A 16541-nucleotide genomic window follows, 5' to 3' on the forward strand; every position below is an offset into this window, starting at 1 on the left:
GCTTCCAATTTTTCAACTTAGAACTGGAACTAGCTAAGATCACTTGGATTTTGGCTTAGAACTGGAACTAGCTAAGATCACTTGGATTTTGGCCTAGAACTGGAATTGGTTGGTTGATTCCTTCATTCGTTGGAAGCTAGAATTCCATATTTGTAAGTTGGGAAAACGGATGGGCTGCTTAGTTGCACTTGACACTGTTAAGGTTCTCAATAATAATTCAATGTATTTGGTAACAAGGAAAACGCAAACTGACTTTTCACAAGTACTCTCCCTAAACCATACGTACGCATATTTAGGAACTAAAACGGTAATCAGATGGAGTGTCAGAAATTGAGTATTGTGGCATTAATATAGATAGATGCTACAGTGTACGAGGTTCATGAACTACTTCCGAAGATACACACAGGTTCCACATTTTTTCTCGCAAATGAATTCTTCCAATACACTCCAATAATCGTATATCATAAATGCTATCCATATTTATCCTCTTGAGAAATGAAAAATAAGAAACGGTGTCTTTGGATCTTTCAAAAGGTAGAATTGATTCAGTATGTAGCTTTACGACTCCATATTGGAGGGGAAGTTCATGCATCTCTGACCAGGCTGACTATGGAACTGTGCAGATAAAGCAATTGAGACAGGAAAGGCATTTTAGTGCTCTCATATGCAGAACTTGGAGATGTCACCTTATTGATATTACGAATTCCTTTGACGAAAATTATGTATGGTTATCAAAATAGTAAGAAACGTACCAGAATGATAGGGATGTTGCATAATTGCCCTTTGTGTGCAGCAATTCTATTAGCTGTGAGTAGATCCTGGGATTGAATGTATTAATCAATTTTGAAGTGACATAGGAAAAAGAAGTAAAGAAAGATATTTAATCTAGTCAACTTTCAATATTACAAAGTACTCACTTTTGATCTACACACACAGCCATACAATCTCACATCTACGATATCAAGTATTCTGCAATGCATACAATCACAAGAAAAGAAACAGACCTGGCAGAAACCAATTTGACCAATATTTCTTTGCATTATGATATGCATCTGCAGGATAAGGACTTGGGTATGTTTACAATTCATAACAAGTGCAAATGCTCCAGTTATAGGGCTCGGATTCAGGTCAATTATTTGCCTTCACATTACTCAATGATAACGATATCATATAGGAATTAGAACACGAGTTTCATCTAACTGCTATATATATCACATAAATGCAAGCCTGAAGCAATTGACAGCGTATAAGAATTAACCCTTTGAATGGAACTGTCATTACTTGATATGACATAATTCAAGCCCAGGAGTTTCAGTTTTGGTAAAACGATCAACTCCGTGACATTCAAGGTGGCAAAGCTGTATAATTTTGCAACTTTTTGCACATGAAAGTTGCCCTCACCAAACGTTCATGGTGGTTATATCTTACGTAGAAGATAGAATTGTTGAACATTAGTACGAGAGAAAAGGCTAACAATACTTGTTTAGATGTGCACACAGTTAAAATAAAAGAGGAAAAAGCCACCAATACTTGTGCATATGGATGCATGTCTGCATCAATATCAATGTGAACATATTGTCCTCAATGTAATGCTAATAACGTGTTTTTTTAATCCTTTTGCCTTATTTACGAATTTTATAAAAATTGCAACCTTTCATTCTTCCTTTCTTTATGTCTTTCCTTTTTTTTTTTACTCATTCTTTGTACCTTTTTACAAATATTTCCTTGGAAAATTGTACCTAAGAAAAACAATATTTAAAATAAACAAATATACTTGTTTTATGCACTCTTCATAAAATGTTTCTGCGGAATGTCTTCTTTTGCCTTGTACATGTATAAATATTTTCTCAAATTATTTTATGAAAAATTTTAAGCAAATAGAGTATTTAAATATAATTATTTTACCAAAAATAGTTGAAAAACCATCATGAAAATAAAAAATAATCTAAAATGCATGAAATAATCTTGTTTAAGAAATACAAATTAATTGGTAATGTGCTTGGCTTTAAGAGAGTAGTAGGAGAATTAAAAAAAAGAATAAAGGCTTCAGTGCTGGGCAACTATTTGTATAAGTAGGTTGTTTTCATACCCAAAAGAAAGTGAAAAATAGTGGTTGTCATTAGGGTTGTTAATGGGTTGGATCAACCTAAACTCGGCCTATTTGATCCGAATTAATTTGAGTCGAGCCTTGCATATTATTGGGCTGTAGGGTTAGGTTAAGGTTAAGACTCGATTAAATTGTAAGTCGACTTTGAGTTTAAAGAGACTCAGCTCGATTAAAACTCGACTTGACCTAATCAATTAAATACATAAATAGCTATTTTTTTTATTCATAATGATGTATGTTATTTAATAATTATATATTATACTCTAAATAGTTTATAACATATATATATTATGATACAATAAAATAAATATTATATGTATATTATTTTTAAAATTATGTATTAATTGTAAGTTTGGGCCAAGCTCAAATTGGACCGAAACTCTGGTATCTTGGTGAACCGAGTATGCGTTTTACACATTGAGCCTAGATACTGAGTCCCAAAACATGAAAGTGCTACTTTATTTTTACAAGCCAAACTTGGACTTGTCAAATCTAACTCGTAAGGCCCACTTGAAACCCCTAATTGTGATGGAAAAATGAATGCATAATTTTGTTCTAGTCATCTTGGTGAAAAGTTTTCATTTCCCTTTAATTTGTCCAGTTACTTGTGGTGACAAGTGTTCAGTGGGCTAGTAGCAACCTTCATTAACCTGCAATCACTGGAATTGGCCCATAATTAAAATAAGGCTCTTAAAGTTCTCCTCGCAATTAGACTCTTAGAGCTCTTAGAGTTCTCCAAGGGATTGGAGAAACATTAGCAGATGATCTCTAACTTCATCCACCTTATGTCCCTCATGCTGTGAATAAATCAACAGCTCCTTAAGCTTTACAGCATTCCGCAGAAAAAATTTCACCAAAGTACTGTCCGTTGGCTTATGAAAGTACGAATATACCAGTTTGATTACCTTGAGGAAAGATAGATATCCAGGCAACAATTGAATTTGATTGTAGTCATCAGCAGCTTGCCTCGAAATTCCTGTTTAATGAAGTTAAACAAGGAAGACAATGAATAGGACTACAGGTTAAACATTAAGGAACCACCGAAGCACATAAACACAAAAGTTAAGGAAGTCTGCCAAAAAAAAAAAGGACTTTCAGGAGCGTGGAAATGGTAATCTTTATTTTACCCCAGCAAATGTAAGTGATTCAAGACCCGGTGCCATCTTCATGAGTGCTGCATCACACTGAATTGGAATGCTTGCTGAATACACTTTGAGGTGGGCAAGCTCATAAAAGAAAAGAGGAGGACATTGCGGATTCGCACCAGCAAGTACCTTGAGGAGATCGGGCAATTAGGCTAGCATTAGAAGGGCTGAAAGGTGAACCAACCTACTCCATACTTGAAACTAGTTTAGCTCAATAAGAGATTGTTTAGAATTGGTTCGCTAACTAATCAAGTCAAACTTGAATAGCATCAACTTTCAAAGTATAAAAATGAAATATTAGAATTTGTAGATAAGAAAACGCAACCTACTCGAGCTTGCCTTGGTAAAACCTAATCTGAGATCAGCTTGATAAATAAATAAAGCAATTCAAAAACAATTTCAAGCTTACAATAATCAAAGAAGTTTGAATAGTTTGATGTTTGGTTTGATTAGACTTATTTACAGCCATAAGCATCAGTCAAGATACAACACAAGAAAAAGGCATAGGGGTATTTTTTAGCAAGATCATGTACATCATGAAGCTAATCATTTATCAGAATGGCAAGATGTCTTAACTCATGAGTCATGATAAATCGTAGACTGAGCCTGTTACTTGCCTCTATATTCTTATCTACAATCTCAAATTGCGTGAATAATGAAAGGGAATAGCAAGAGGTAATTGCAAAATTAAATTCTGAAGAACTATAAATGAACAATTTTGCTTGAGGTGAGATTTAGAAACTGGCATAAAGGAGAATCTTTACCCGGACCAGATCAGTAGATAGTTCCAGGAAGCTGATGAAAGCAGAGAATCTTGTCAAGATCATACAGGCTCGAACACCTGTCGCGCTTCTTTGGTTAATATTGTCATTCATTTCAGGCTCCGAACACTCTAGAGATGCATCAACAATTTTTGATAGGCCAGAAAAATAGATATTGGCGAACTTATCAACACTACATTTGAAATTTGCAAGGTTGCCCCTACAAATCTCTATTTTCCAGTCAGTTGTTCCGTCATTTGCACATTCACAGATGTTCAAAGATGGAGCCTATCATCTCGAACCTAGCAAGCATTGGTGTCTATATTTTAAGCTTATTCACATTCCTCCATTAGCAATCTGATGACAGAAACTCTTCAATGACAGAGTAGGTAAGAAATATGGCTAGAAGGGTCACCGTTCTGGAATTCAATATCATGGATATCCAAAGTTCGATGGTTTGAATTACATATGGTCATTGGAATTTTAAACTTGCAGAGTTTGAGTTTCAATCTCGTCGGAGAATCAAATGTGAAAAACCAACGGGGAAATACTAAGTTCCCTTCGTATGAAATACAAAGCCTCGGGACATTAGCTCTTAGAGCAGCGGTGATCCAAGTTTTCAAACGGAATGGATCATAGGCATCTAGAAACAAGAGGTGACACTCTTTAATAGATGAATTCTTAGAAAGAGGAAGCACTCTGTCCACAAAGTCCATAAAATCTGTCTTTTTAGGCTCCTTCTGCCGCAGAGTTTCACTTTCTGCCACTCATTGACCCAATCATATCTGCGACACTGATCCCTAAATTTCGAGAACTTGAAATATTGGTCGGACACTGTAATTCCCCAAACCACATTCAAAAATTGTCCAGAATTTTCACGTGTGAATCCTTAGTTTCTCTGAAATTACTCGTGCTTTTGGAGATCCCCAGTACGGTTTTCTTACCAAATCTTAAGGTTCTAAGCATGTGTATCACAGCATCGGCTGATAATTCTGTTCAGAGGCTTATTCAAGGTTGCCCGAATTCCTTAGTGATGTAGTCTCCATAGTTTGATCGGTTGAACCCTTGAGTTAGGATTTAGTGGTGATAGCAATCTGTCCCAAATTTCAATGGGTTACCCATCCTTTAGACAGGATGGATTTTCCAGTTTTGAGATTGGGTTTGATACGAATCTAATTCCATTTATACCCATCAATTTGCCCATTTTGCCATCTCTAGGATTTAGTGTCGGCCCTTTATGTTTGACAATTGAAGGGTAAGATTGCTGATCGAATGAATCCCTAATATTGAGATAAGTGATGGGATGGTGTGGGCTGTAGTATAATCTAATAGGGGTTGAGGCTTAGTTTTATGGTGCTAGAAGATGTTGCAAACACTGGTTCGAATTTGACACATACAAGTTCATACCTTTACCCCTATAATTAGAGAATATTGCCCCACCGCTCTTCAACAAGATTTTAGTTTCTTTTTAAACATATTTAAGTAATATTATTCTTTTTTATCACTTTGTCCACTCCAAGAAGATTGATTAAAAATAATAAATAACTCATTTCGCCTCTCACATATAAATAAAAACCAATCACCAAAGATTCAACTTTATCTTTATTCTTCTTCTCACTCTTGTCCAATTTGCTCTCACCATACAAATCCATTCGAAAAGTTGCTGTCTTTTTTTTTCTCAACACATATAAATTTGTAAAAATTGCTAGCTCTCTTGTTATTTCACCTTCACAAATAGATAAAACTTTATTAAGAATTTTGATAGGGATTTAAAATTTGAAAGTAGCATAATTTAACATTTTAAATTTGCCCCCATTGAATTTTTTTCTAGCTCCACCCCTGCATGGCTCATGCTTTATATATAGAAAGATCAATGGAAAAAGCATGCCATATGGTGTGCAAATTAATAAAAAATTAAGTTATATTTATTAATGCCAGTGGAAGTTATTATAACTTTTATATTTTTTGTTGCAAACAAAAATACAAAAGAAGTATGATTCTTTTTTTTTTTTGGCCAAAGAAATAACAGACAAAAAAGAAATTATTGGAAGTTATTGAATTTTAGTAGTTATCTATAGTAAATCTTTACTTTTGGAAAAATAAAAGATGATAAAAAGTTTTAACACTAAAACCATGCCTCATGCTTTATATATAGAAGGAAAATCGTCCAAAATATACCTTCCAATTCGCCAGTGGAATTTTGTCATTCCTTAAATTTAAAATGGTGATTTTACTTTCCTCATAAAAAGTATAAGAGGTCTAATATGATCGAAATCACTAATTTCAACCACTTATGGCCTGAAAATAACCAAAAACTCTTTTAACAAACAATCAGGGCAAAAGTAAAAGCGACTATAGCTAAGGCAGGTTTAAGCCAATTTTTTTTTCTCTCTCTGTCTCTCTCCATTTCTTCTCTCTTTTTTTTTCATTTTTCCTTTCTCTTCTCTTCCTCAGCAAATCGTGGAATTGGAGCCTGCAAATCATAGATTTAGCTCTACATTTGCAATAATTACTTTTTTTTTGTTTTTTTTTTATTTGGTGTTGTCTTCGAAGTTAGAAAAATATGCAAATGTGAACTCTTCAATCGGGCAACGGATCTTCTGTCCCACACCCTGTGCCACTCTCTGTCCCACTTTTTATTATATTGCTATTTCTCCTACATAAATATCATGTTTTAGTTCTTTTTTGTTTCCTTAACATTTAATAACTATTAATTGAGTAAAAAATAAATACAGCAGCTTCAAAAAATTAATATATAATAGAAAATTAAAAAATACAGCAGAAAATTCATAAAAAATCTCATTTTTTTATGCATTTTGATTTTTTGAGTATGTTAAATTTTGTGTATAACTCAATTAATAGTTATTGGATCTTAAGAAAACTAAAAAGAACTAAAACATGATATTTATGTAGGAGAAATAGCAACATAATAAAAAGTGGGACAGAGAGTGGCACATGGTGTGAGACAGAAGACCCGTTGCGCTTCAATCGCCGTTTTAATCCTTTCAAGATCTTTACCCAAATCACTAGAGAAATCATCCACAACAGTCTTAATATCGGTCCGCCTGTCGTATTTAGCTAGCCCTGACTGAGTTCGACACATCCTTGATCTTATCCAACTTCTAAGACACCCGGAGCAATTCAACCCTCTTTTAAACCACAAGTTAACAGATCAGAAGAAGTTCCTTTTCTTGGTTCCTTGCCTTTTCCTAGACGCTTGACTAGGAGCAGAAATATTGCAACGTTGGAAAACTTTTTTAAGACTAAAGTAACTAAGCTATAAGACTAAAAAATCCATGCTAAAGTTGTTCAATGGTCAACGGAAGGACTCCTTCTTGTACCTAATAGTTGGGGTGGAAGGGTAAATATATATATTTTCACCTTTTATTTGTTCCTTGATTTTTTCCTAAAAACTAGATCATCGCGTTGGTCGTGTTACAAAATAAGAGCTAATTCATTGTTAATTTTATTATTTAATTACTAGTGTTACATAAGTAATTGATCATCTGAAACTCTCTTTGTTAAATATTAATAGGTGTGTTTTACATATTACCTCCACTCTTTTAATTTCAAGAAGTGCAACTATTAAAACTTATTAAAAATCTTCACAACTAGTAGGGTATTTTTCGGAAGCCAAGGTGGGGAGGGGGCAACGTAGCTCCACACCTGCCTCAATCTTAACACTTCTGCAGTTATCTGATCTTAGGTATTTAGGTTTGCTAAAGTTCCAATGTGGAGCAAGAGAATAGCAGTACCTTTTCATTCTTGAAAAATCCTTTGTCTTTTAAATTCTTTTGAATTTTACAAAAAACTATTATTCTTTTTCCTGTTCGGGCAATCATAACTGTTAATAATGGCTGAAACAATACAAATTATTCCCATTTGATAATTTCATCATATATGAAAATAAAATATTAATAGGTCCTAGAAGAATGCGCCTTATAATAATTTCCAAACAGAATAAATATCTAAACTAGATTAATCATTTTATGAACAACATGAACATGTGCACGATAAATATACATATGATGTAAATTTGGACAATTTTGATAATGAAAATATTGAATTCAAATATAAAATTCTGCACAATAATTTCTTAACATGAACAAAGAAACAATACGAATAGAAAAACAATCCTGAAAAGTTAAATTTAACATAAGAATTGCAATGAAATGCTAACAAGCAAATGGATTATCAAAATTGATAATATAAATGAGGAGTTACACGCGTAGCTCTATTGTGACAGGTTTCTTGCAAATACAAAGACCAAAAAAGATCATAGTGGTCGCTCCTAAGGCATGAAAATTGTTTATTTTTACCTTCTGAGTTGCATCTTACTAATGCTGTAGGCACCCTTGTAAATATGTTCGAAAATCCAGCACAGACATGGAATTGGTCATTAAAAAATGGGTAGACGTTTCTTTCCTTTAAATTAATACTTGTCTTATTATTTGTCCACATCACCAAACACAAGGAACAGTAGAGAATTAAAAGTAGTGTGACAGTTTATTGGCATTTTTGACAATGAAAATTATTGGAAAGTTTCAGTCCAATTAAAATGTGACAGACTTTACATGATCTTGTCATAAATTACACATAACCTCCCTTGGTTTTTCATTGGCACATGATTCCCCTTAGATTTCACAATATCCCCATAACACCCTATGATTTCATGGGATATGATAAATAGACAGAAAACATCAATGGCTATAGTGATTGAACAGAAGTGCTCCAAAAATGCATGCGATGAAATATTGATATATACTTAATGTCCCGTATGATTTGTACGAATATCCATTTTAATCCTCTATAGATTTTGCATTTATCTACATAATTCTCCTATAATTTTATGTAAGATGGTCTGGTCATTGTTTGAATTAATGTTTAAATAAAGGTAAGGGTTAATTTCATAAACTTCCCTTGAGGTTTACTCCGATCACACCTAGCCCCCTCAACTTTCAGAAATCACACTTACCACCCTTAGAATGACAACTTTCATCACATTGTCAGCCCTTTTGCATAAGAATTGTATTTAAAAATTGTTTATAGGAGAGAGACTATTTTTCTGTTCCACTTTTGTCCTACTGGAAGATGAGTTTTGAATTTACAATATGAAAATAAAAACAAAGCTATATTGTGATATTATTTTAGAAGCTAAAGGGGTGTAAGTGCAATAAGCACAAGAAGCTTCTTAACATTGATACTGTAGAGGACCGTTGGGCAGGACCATTCCAACCTTTTGGTGCTTAAGATGTATAAAGTAGCTTGGAAACAAGATAACAATATCATTCACCATTGATTTTCTTTGGGCAAATTGCAGCAACTGATGCATCAATCTAATACTGATTGCTATCTACATTTTTATTCAGATTACAAAATCAATTTGATGAAGTCCAAGTACAACATGCAATGCTATAATTGTTTACCAACTGTTTTAGCCTTCATAGTCATAGGTAATTCAAAGTAGAAAGCTGAGGAAGTTGAACCTGTTTTGTGTGGTACTTGTGACAATCCAATCAGATGTGCATTTCCATGGTCACATGTTTAGCTAAGTCTAAGCCAAACTAAGATTCCAAAAAGTGTGCTACTATTCATATTTGTTCGTACAACTAATGCATCAATGTGTCTTTCCAAGCAACTAGTGCATCAATGCGTTGCTATATGTTATAAGATTAGTATATAGCAATACATATTCCACCAGATGAAATGCATAAAAAATACTATAATTTATAAGCCTTCTTATCATACATTTTGATAACACAGAGTACTTGTACTACTTCAGAAACAAAGAGTAAGGACTGCAGGGAGCCTTTAGTCTCGTTAAAACCACTTGGAAAAGCTCTGATACAGTGTGAGAAGCCTTTGTTGCAGATGTATTGATGCTAATAGAGGTTCAAGGTTGAGAACCATCATTTTGAGTAGCTTGTATAGGTGGTCCAAAGGGATTTTGCTGTCCCCATGTTGGAGTTACATCTTCGTCATGGGTGACATTATTCACAGCATCTCTGGTTCTCTTTGAAGGTCTCCCTCTCTATATCAGAAAATTACAACTTAATCAATATTATGTTGGTTTATTGTTCGGAAAAAAAAAGCACTAGTTTGGGATCAATTTGATCATGAATCTTTGGCATGATATATAATGCTTACTTTTTTTAAGCAGTACTTGTCAGTACTTGTGCTAGCCTGCAAATTAACTTGGACATTCAAAGTAGCATTTTGTTGTGGACGACTTGGATTACTCCCCTCACCTGAAACTATCATAGGCACATTGCCTTGTACATGGTCCTGGAGTTAGTGACAGTGTGCAGTAGTTAATAATGTATACCCATTACTCCATTATATTGCCTTTACAAGATAACAAAAATAGCACTCAAATTGTGGGCCAAAAATGATAGCAATCTTGTTCTTTCAATTTTGAATTAATATAGCTTCAATTTTTTTTTAATTTTTGCAGCATTTTCCTGCACAATAAATACTTAATAGTAGGGGGTAGCATGGTAATTTCTCCACTACTGATTAGGACAGCATGTCACTTCATTCTACCAAGGGTGGTAAGTGTGATTTCTCAAAATCAAGGGGGCTAGATGTGATTAGGTGAAACCTCAGGGGAGGTTTCTGAAATTTACCCTAAAGGCAATACTGGTATTTCAAATGAATATATTTCAGAGGTTATTTTTTTGTCAAATTTTCACTTTATATGAAACTACAGAAAGTTTATATGGATATTTGTAAATATTAATAGAGTCATGTGACAATGAATGAATTCACGAGCTATGTATCATTTACCCTTTGAACTATATTTAGAGAACTCTTTCTTAAAACCAGTGTTGAACTATAATATAGAGATTCAATTTGGGTCAACTTTTCTTTTTTTTTTTTTTAAAATTTGGGTCGAACTTATTCTTTGGAGCATTAGTAGAATTACAATTATCCTCTACAATGACGTTGTTGTGATGTTGTTAGCATCCTCAAATTTACACTCCCGTCAAAATCCTTTAATGGCGTATTGAAGTTTTAGTTACAGACTAGTCATCCGATGGCTCATGTCCAGGCAACTAGCAAAGTGGTTACTCCTGTATCAACTAAGGCATGAACCCTTGATCTTTTACAGCCCAAGATATATCTTACTAATGCAGCAGGCACCATTGTAAATAAATAAGTTAGAAAATTAACTGGCCATCAAACTTGATTTGAAAAGCAGTGGCGGACATAAAATTGGCTGTCAATTGTGGCGAAATGGCTGGATATTTCTTTCCATGTAGGGGTCCATTTGTATAAAGGCGACAAAAGAAACAATTTGATAGACTTTACATGAATTTTCAAGTGTATCTAAAGAACTCTTTCTTAAAAATAGGATTAATCTAATCTACACCATCAGCATAAAGATTTTTTTTTTTTATTTAGGTGCATGCTATATTTGTTAAAAATGAATTTAAAATTTGAATAAAATTTACGTGTCATGCATCTTATTAGCGTGAAATGGATTTACGCATCTTATTAGCGTGAAATGGATTTACACTGACAATGTTTAGAAAGAGTAATCCAAAGTTAAAACCCAGTAGCGTTGAACGATTCTACTACCAAATAGAGATTGAATTTGGGACGATTAGAGCACTAGCTTTTAGCTTGGTCTCCATTAATCCGTCACAATGACATTGTTCAGTATTGTAAGCAACCTCGAATTTTCCACTCCCGTCAAAATCCATAAAGGACGTATAGAATTTTGGTTACAGACCATTCAGCTGATGGTTCCCGTCCAGGCACTTCGTTGACCGACTTGCTAAAATAAAGTCTTCCTAGACTACACGTTTTCCTGGCCTGTACAATTTTCATGATCCCTCAACCAAAACTTTGGCTCCTATTTTACAACTGTAATTTGTGTATTTTTAGCCTTTTATTCTTTTGATCCCTGCCTGTGAAATGATCTCCAGAAATTTGTTGTTCCACTTCCAATATTGCATGCTTTGTTTGCTTAGCTTTCATACCAGACTCAGTAGCCCCGTTAATTTTCTTGCGTCTTACTGTGGAAATACTACATACGAACCGAGCAGTATTTCTGGCAGGATTTACAGTAACAATCTGTATTCCGTGTTTGACGCTCTATATTCAAATGCATTTCAGACAGACACCAGTGGTTTCTACAATTCCAGTACTGGCAATGACCCTTCTAACACGGTCTATGGCCTCTTTCTCTGTCGAGGCGATGTCAGCACTGATGTTTGTGGACAATGCGTAGCAATAGCCGGCGTCAAAGTAATTGAGGAGTGCCCGTATCACGAGGATGCTATTGTTTGGTACGAGGAGTGCTTCTTACGCTTTTCTAACCAGGCAATTTTCTCCAGGGTCGATGTCTACGTTGTTTTTGCTATGTACAATGTACAAAATGTCACTGGACGGGACCAGGAGAAGTTCAAAACAACGTTGGAAAACCTGGTGAATGACATTGCGGTTCAGGCTACAAATAGAACGGGGGCGAAAATGTTTGCTGTTCGAGAAGGCGACTATTCCACGGGTAACAAGAAATTGTACACCCTTGCGCAGTGCACACCAGATCTATCCGCTCTAGACTGCGAAACTTGTCTCAGCAATGCTATATCAGTGCTGCCCTCGTGTTGTAATGGCAGAGTGGGAGGTAGAGTGATGTTTCCAAGCTGTAAGGTAAGGTATGAGGTTTACCCCTTCTACGGTAGTGTATCCTCTGCACCACCGCCTACATCCTCTGCACCACCGCTTCCGGCAAACTCTCCTGGTGGTCCTCCTTCTAGTTCCACTAAAGGTAAGTTCTGGAGCATTGTTATATATGGCAGTCTTTTTTGGGCTTGTATGCAGGCTTACGATTTCTTGTTTGTATCAGATTCCGGGTCGAAAATGAAAAGAATTAAATCCACACACCCTTCATTTGAATCCATGCCTTCAAGCATTTATAATTGGAATTAATAGTATTGAAGTTTGTACTGAGAGGGTGTGGATTCAATCTCAAAATAAAATACATACCTAAAGGAGGCCACCACGTAACTTTATACAATAGTGGAATACATAATGTTAAGATTTCAGCATAATCACGTCGTACTGATCACATTCATCATGAATTGTCATTTTTATGGAAGAATTTTAAGTGGACTCATACTTCTTAGGCCAATAATTATGTACATACTTAGTCATTTTGCAACCATTAGGACAGTAATTAACTATTGCATGTTTATTGAAATAGCCGTATGGTGGCCATTATAGAATCCCCTTAGGTATGATGGTTTGATGTACGAAAATGGGTTGGCCTTCTCTCCACTTTGTTTTCCTTTAGTAATTTATCCATTTATCTACTATATTATTTTGTTTTGATTAGTTGATCAGCATACATAATGACAAAGTCCATTTGAGAAAGTATTTGCATTCAATTTGCAAGAAACATTTAAATAGCATAAAAGAGTTCAAGATCATGGAAAATTTTGTAATGATTAATCATAAAATAATTAATGAGGTATATTATGGACAATGTTGATTTAAAAATTTTTCAAATGAACTTATTATGGCGTAATGCAAAGAACAATCCATTTTAGTTTTCCCAAATTTAAACAAAGGCATTGAAGAAGATCGAGGATGCATTGTATGCATGTAAAAGATTTTACATTCTAGTGTAATATGTTTTTTTTCGCTTGTTTGAAATCTAACATTAAAATAGGTAAATTAATTTACCCCTTTGTGGTTTAACGTTTTGCCTCACAATCTTGTGGTTTCAAAATCACAATTTTATCTTATTCAGTTGTCTTTTTGTAAGGTGGAGCGATTAAGTTTTTCTTTGTTTTGTGACAGAACTTGTTGTCAAGATTAAAAAAAATAATGTTTAAGGACGAATTTCATACTTTAGAGAATAAAATGTCCTAAATTAAAATTTAAGGACTAAAGTAGGTGTACATGTCTAGTTTAAAGATCCAAAATGAAAATTAATTGGGAAAAAATGTTCAAAACAAAAATTAGCAATGAAATCAACCAAATACCGTATTTACCCACTTTCAAGTTCAGTTAACCATGAGAAAAAAAAAAAGCAATCCACTTCACCAGAAAGCAAAAAGGGAGGGGGTAAAGTGATCATTTCGAAAGCATTAGGAGATTATGAGGTGAAGCACTAAATCATCAATTGTAGAAGTTAATTATTAAAATTCATAGTAATTAAATGTTTAATTACATTTATCTCACAATGGATCTTCTCTCCTATTTTCTATCCACCTTCTATTGTATTGCCATGTACTCTTCATGAACATTCTATTTTAATCATGCTTTCCTTTTGCCTTGAGGTCCAATGTCGACTAATAGCGTTAAAAAAAATCAAAATATATCAACTAAAAACCAATATATGATCAAGAAACAAAAAATATAGTAGAAAATTCATTAAAAAATATGATTTTTAAATTAAATTTTGGCTTCTTAGTCTATTGCACTTTGTTTTTGACATTGTTAGTGGTTGTTAAAATTCTAAGAGAAAAAAGAATTAAAATAAGATATTCATAAAAGATACATGGTAATATAACCTAAAGTGGGACAAGGAATGGAATAGGAAATGATACAAAATCTTTTGTGCATTTATCTCTCATGACATTTGGCATCTTAAAGTTTGACCACATTACTAATCAATGCTGATAAGCCTATGACAAGAAGTCCCTCCGCTTCGGCATTACTTAATCTGCTTAAACTTGAATGGTCAACAGAAAGACTTGCTAAATGTCCAAAATACCCATCAATGTATAGCATTGTCCTTGTTAACGGACAACGGTCAACCTCTTCTCCTCCTCGTTCTGTTTAACAAACATTTGTCTTTACCCTTTACCTCACTATTCACTCCATGGCCTCCTGATTCCGAGCTCCGAAAAGTAGGGAACATTACTTAACACAGCCAATCTTCTCATTGACTCGGTTTTAACCGTTTAGCACACAATTTCAGACTACCAAACTATGCCGTACATTAAAAGTTTTCAAAATCTACATTACCTTTCATTCTAGGGAAACAAAAAAAAAAAAGTTGCCCAAATCTCCTCTACAACCACTATCATTACATATGTTCAAATTCCACAAACAAAATATCATATATGCATTTATATATGTATGTATGTATCATTTATGTAAGCGTATGAAGCAAAGGAAAGATAGAAAGGAGAAAATTACTTGGTGATGCCAGATCTCGAGGGAATTGAATAGGAGTAGGTACAATAAAATAAGGTGGTCGTTATGGTGGTTCTGGTGGCAGTGGTAATAAACCTCTGATTAGCCAAATGGGAATAGATATTCTGTCATATTCCATATTTGATTATTTGTCTCACTTTTTATTATATTAATATTTTTCTTTTGTAAACATCATCTTTACTCTTTTTTTTTTTGTTTTCTTGTTGTCAAATAACTATTAATACAGTAAAAAAAATAAAATACAACAGTCTTTTCTCTGTATTTTGATTTTTTGAGGTTTGTTGAATTTTGTATATTACTTTGTTAATAGTTATTAGAACTTAAGAAAGCAAAAAAAAAAAAATTTAAAGTATGATGTTTATGAAAGATAAATAGTGATACAATAAAAAAAATGGAATAGAATGAAATAGGAAGTGGGACCGAATATTCATAGTCTCGGAAATGGAGTATGTAGGAACAAGGGTGCTAATGGAAGTGGTAGTTCTTATTTACAAGTTTGGATGGGTTTTGCTCTGATTATCATCATGAGTCAGGCATATCTTGGAGATCATAGGTTGTTTATAGGATTTCTTACAAATTGCCACCAACACAGACCCAAACGTGAGTCTTAACAGCCTCAATTAAAAGGGCGGCCATTATTTGGTCCAAACACAAAGCTAAGTTTTGTAAATTGTTGAAACCTTAGGGGAGTTTAATTGTGTTAATCCATAACAAAAATAGTTAGGATTAAAAATTGACTATCAACTTTTGTTTTATTTACCGTCAACATTAGGGGTGGCAATCGAGTCAGATTCGGGTTGGCGGGTCAAGTTGAGATTCAAGTATAACAGATAACCTGTTGATTCAAACACGACCCACCAACCCGAAATGGGTCAAGATACCTGACTCGAATTTGAAAATTTCGGGTTGGCGGGTCAACCCGAATGATCTAAAATATAATTTTAATTTACTAATTTACCATTGTAGTCTTAACAGAACCATCGGTTCGATTCGATTCTGATCCGAACCCGCGAAATCTCAATACAAACCCATTAATTTCATGTTAGGTTTGTGTCGTATTTTTAGGTAGTATTGAAAATTGCCACTCCTAGTCAACATGAAGCGTACGAGATGCGGTTAAAAAAAAACATGTTTAGAGAATATTAAATTTTTTTTTCCAAATACTGTATTTTTGGCTTAGCCTTGTGAATATGCAATACGCTGTCTCAGAGTGACACTAACCCGAAGTTCAACAAACTTGATTTCCTACAAGCTGAATTTTGTTGCTCAACAAACTTCTGTTCATCCAGGCAAAGGGCGAAGCCTCCTACGAGCAGCTTTTCGGATTGCTGTCCCACTAATCATTGTTGCAGT

General features: G+C 34.2%; 1 protein-coding gene across 1 annotated transcript; it reads left to right on the forward strand.

Annotated features, from left to right (window-relative positions):
* The first annotated feature begins 11933 nt into the window (after positions 1-11933).
* On the forward strand, positions 11934-12895 carry LOC113771475 (cysteine-rich repeat secretory protein 38-like). The gene is made up of 2 exons (XM_027316051.1): positions 11934-12789; positions 12843-12895. Exons 1-2 carry the CDS (start codon positions 11934-11936, stop codon positions 12893-12895), a joined length of 909 nt encoding a protein of 302 aa, XP_027171852.1.
* Positions 12896-16541: the final 3646 nt, after the last annotated feature.

This window comes from Coffea eugenioides, chromosome 5 (genome assembly GCF_003713205.1).
Source record: "Coffea eugenioides isolate CCC68of chromosome 5, Ceug_1.0, whole genome shotgun sequence".
Lineage (NCBI taxonomy): Eukaryota > Viridiplantae > Streptophyta > Magnoliopsida > Gentianales > Rubiaceae > Coffea > Coffea eugenioides.

Excerpts from the sequence above, each read along its gene's own strand:
- LOC113771475 (XM_027316051.1), top strand. The coding sequence starts at position 11,934 with ATGATCTCCAGAAATTTGTTGTTCCACTTCCAATATTGCATGCTTTGT. Across the intron at positions 12,790-12,842 it reads TCCTTCTAGTTCCACTAAAG|GCTTACGATTTCTTGTTTGT; the intron begins GTAAGTTCTGGA and ends GCTTGTATGCAG.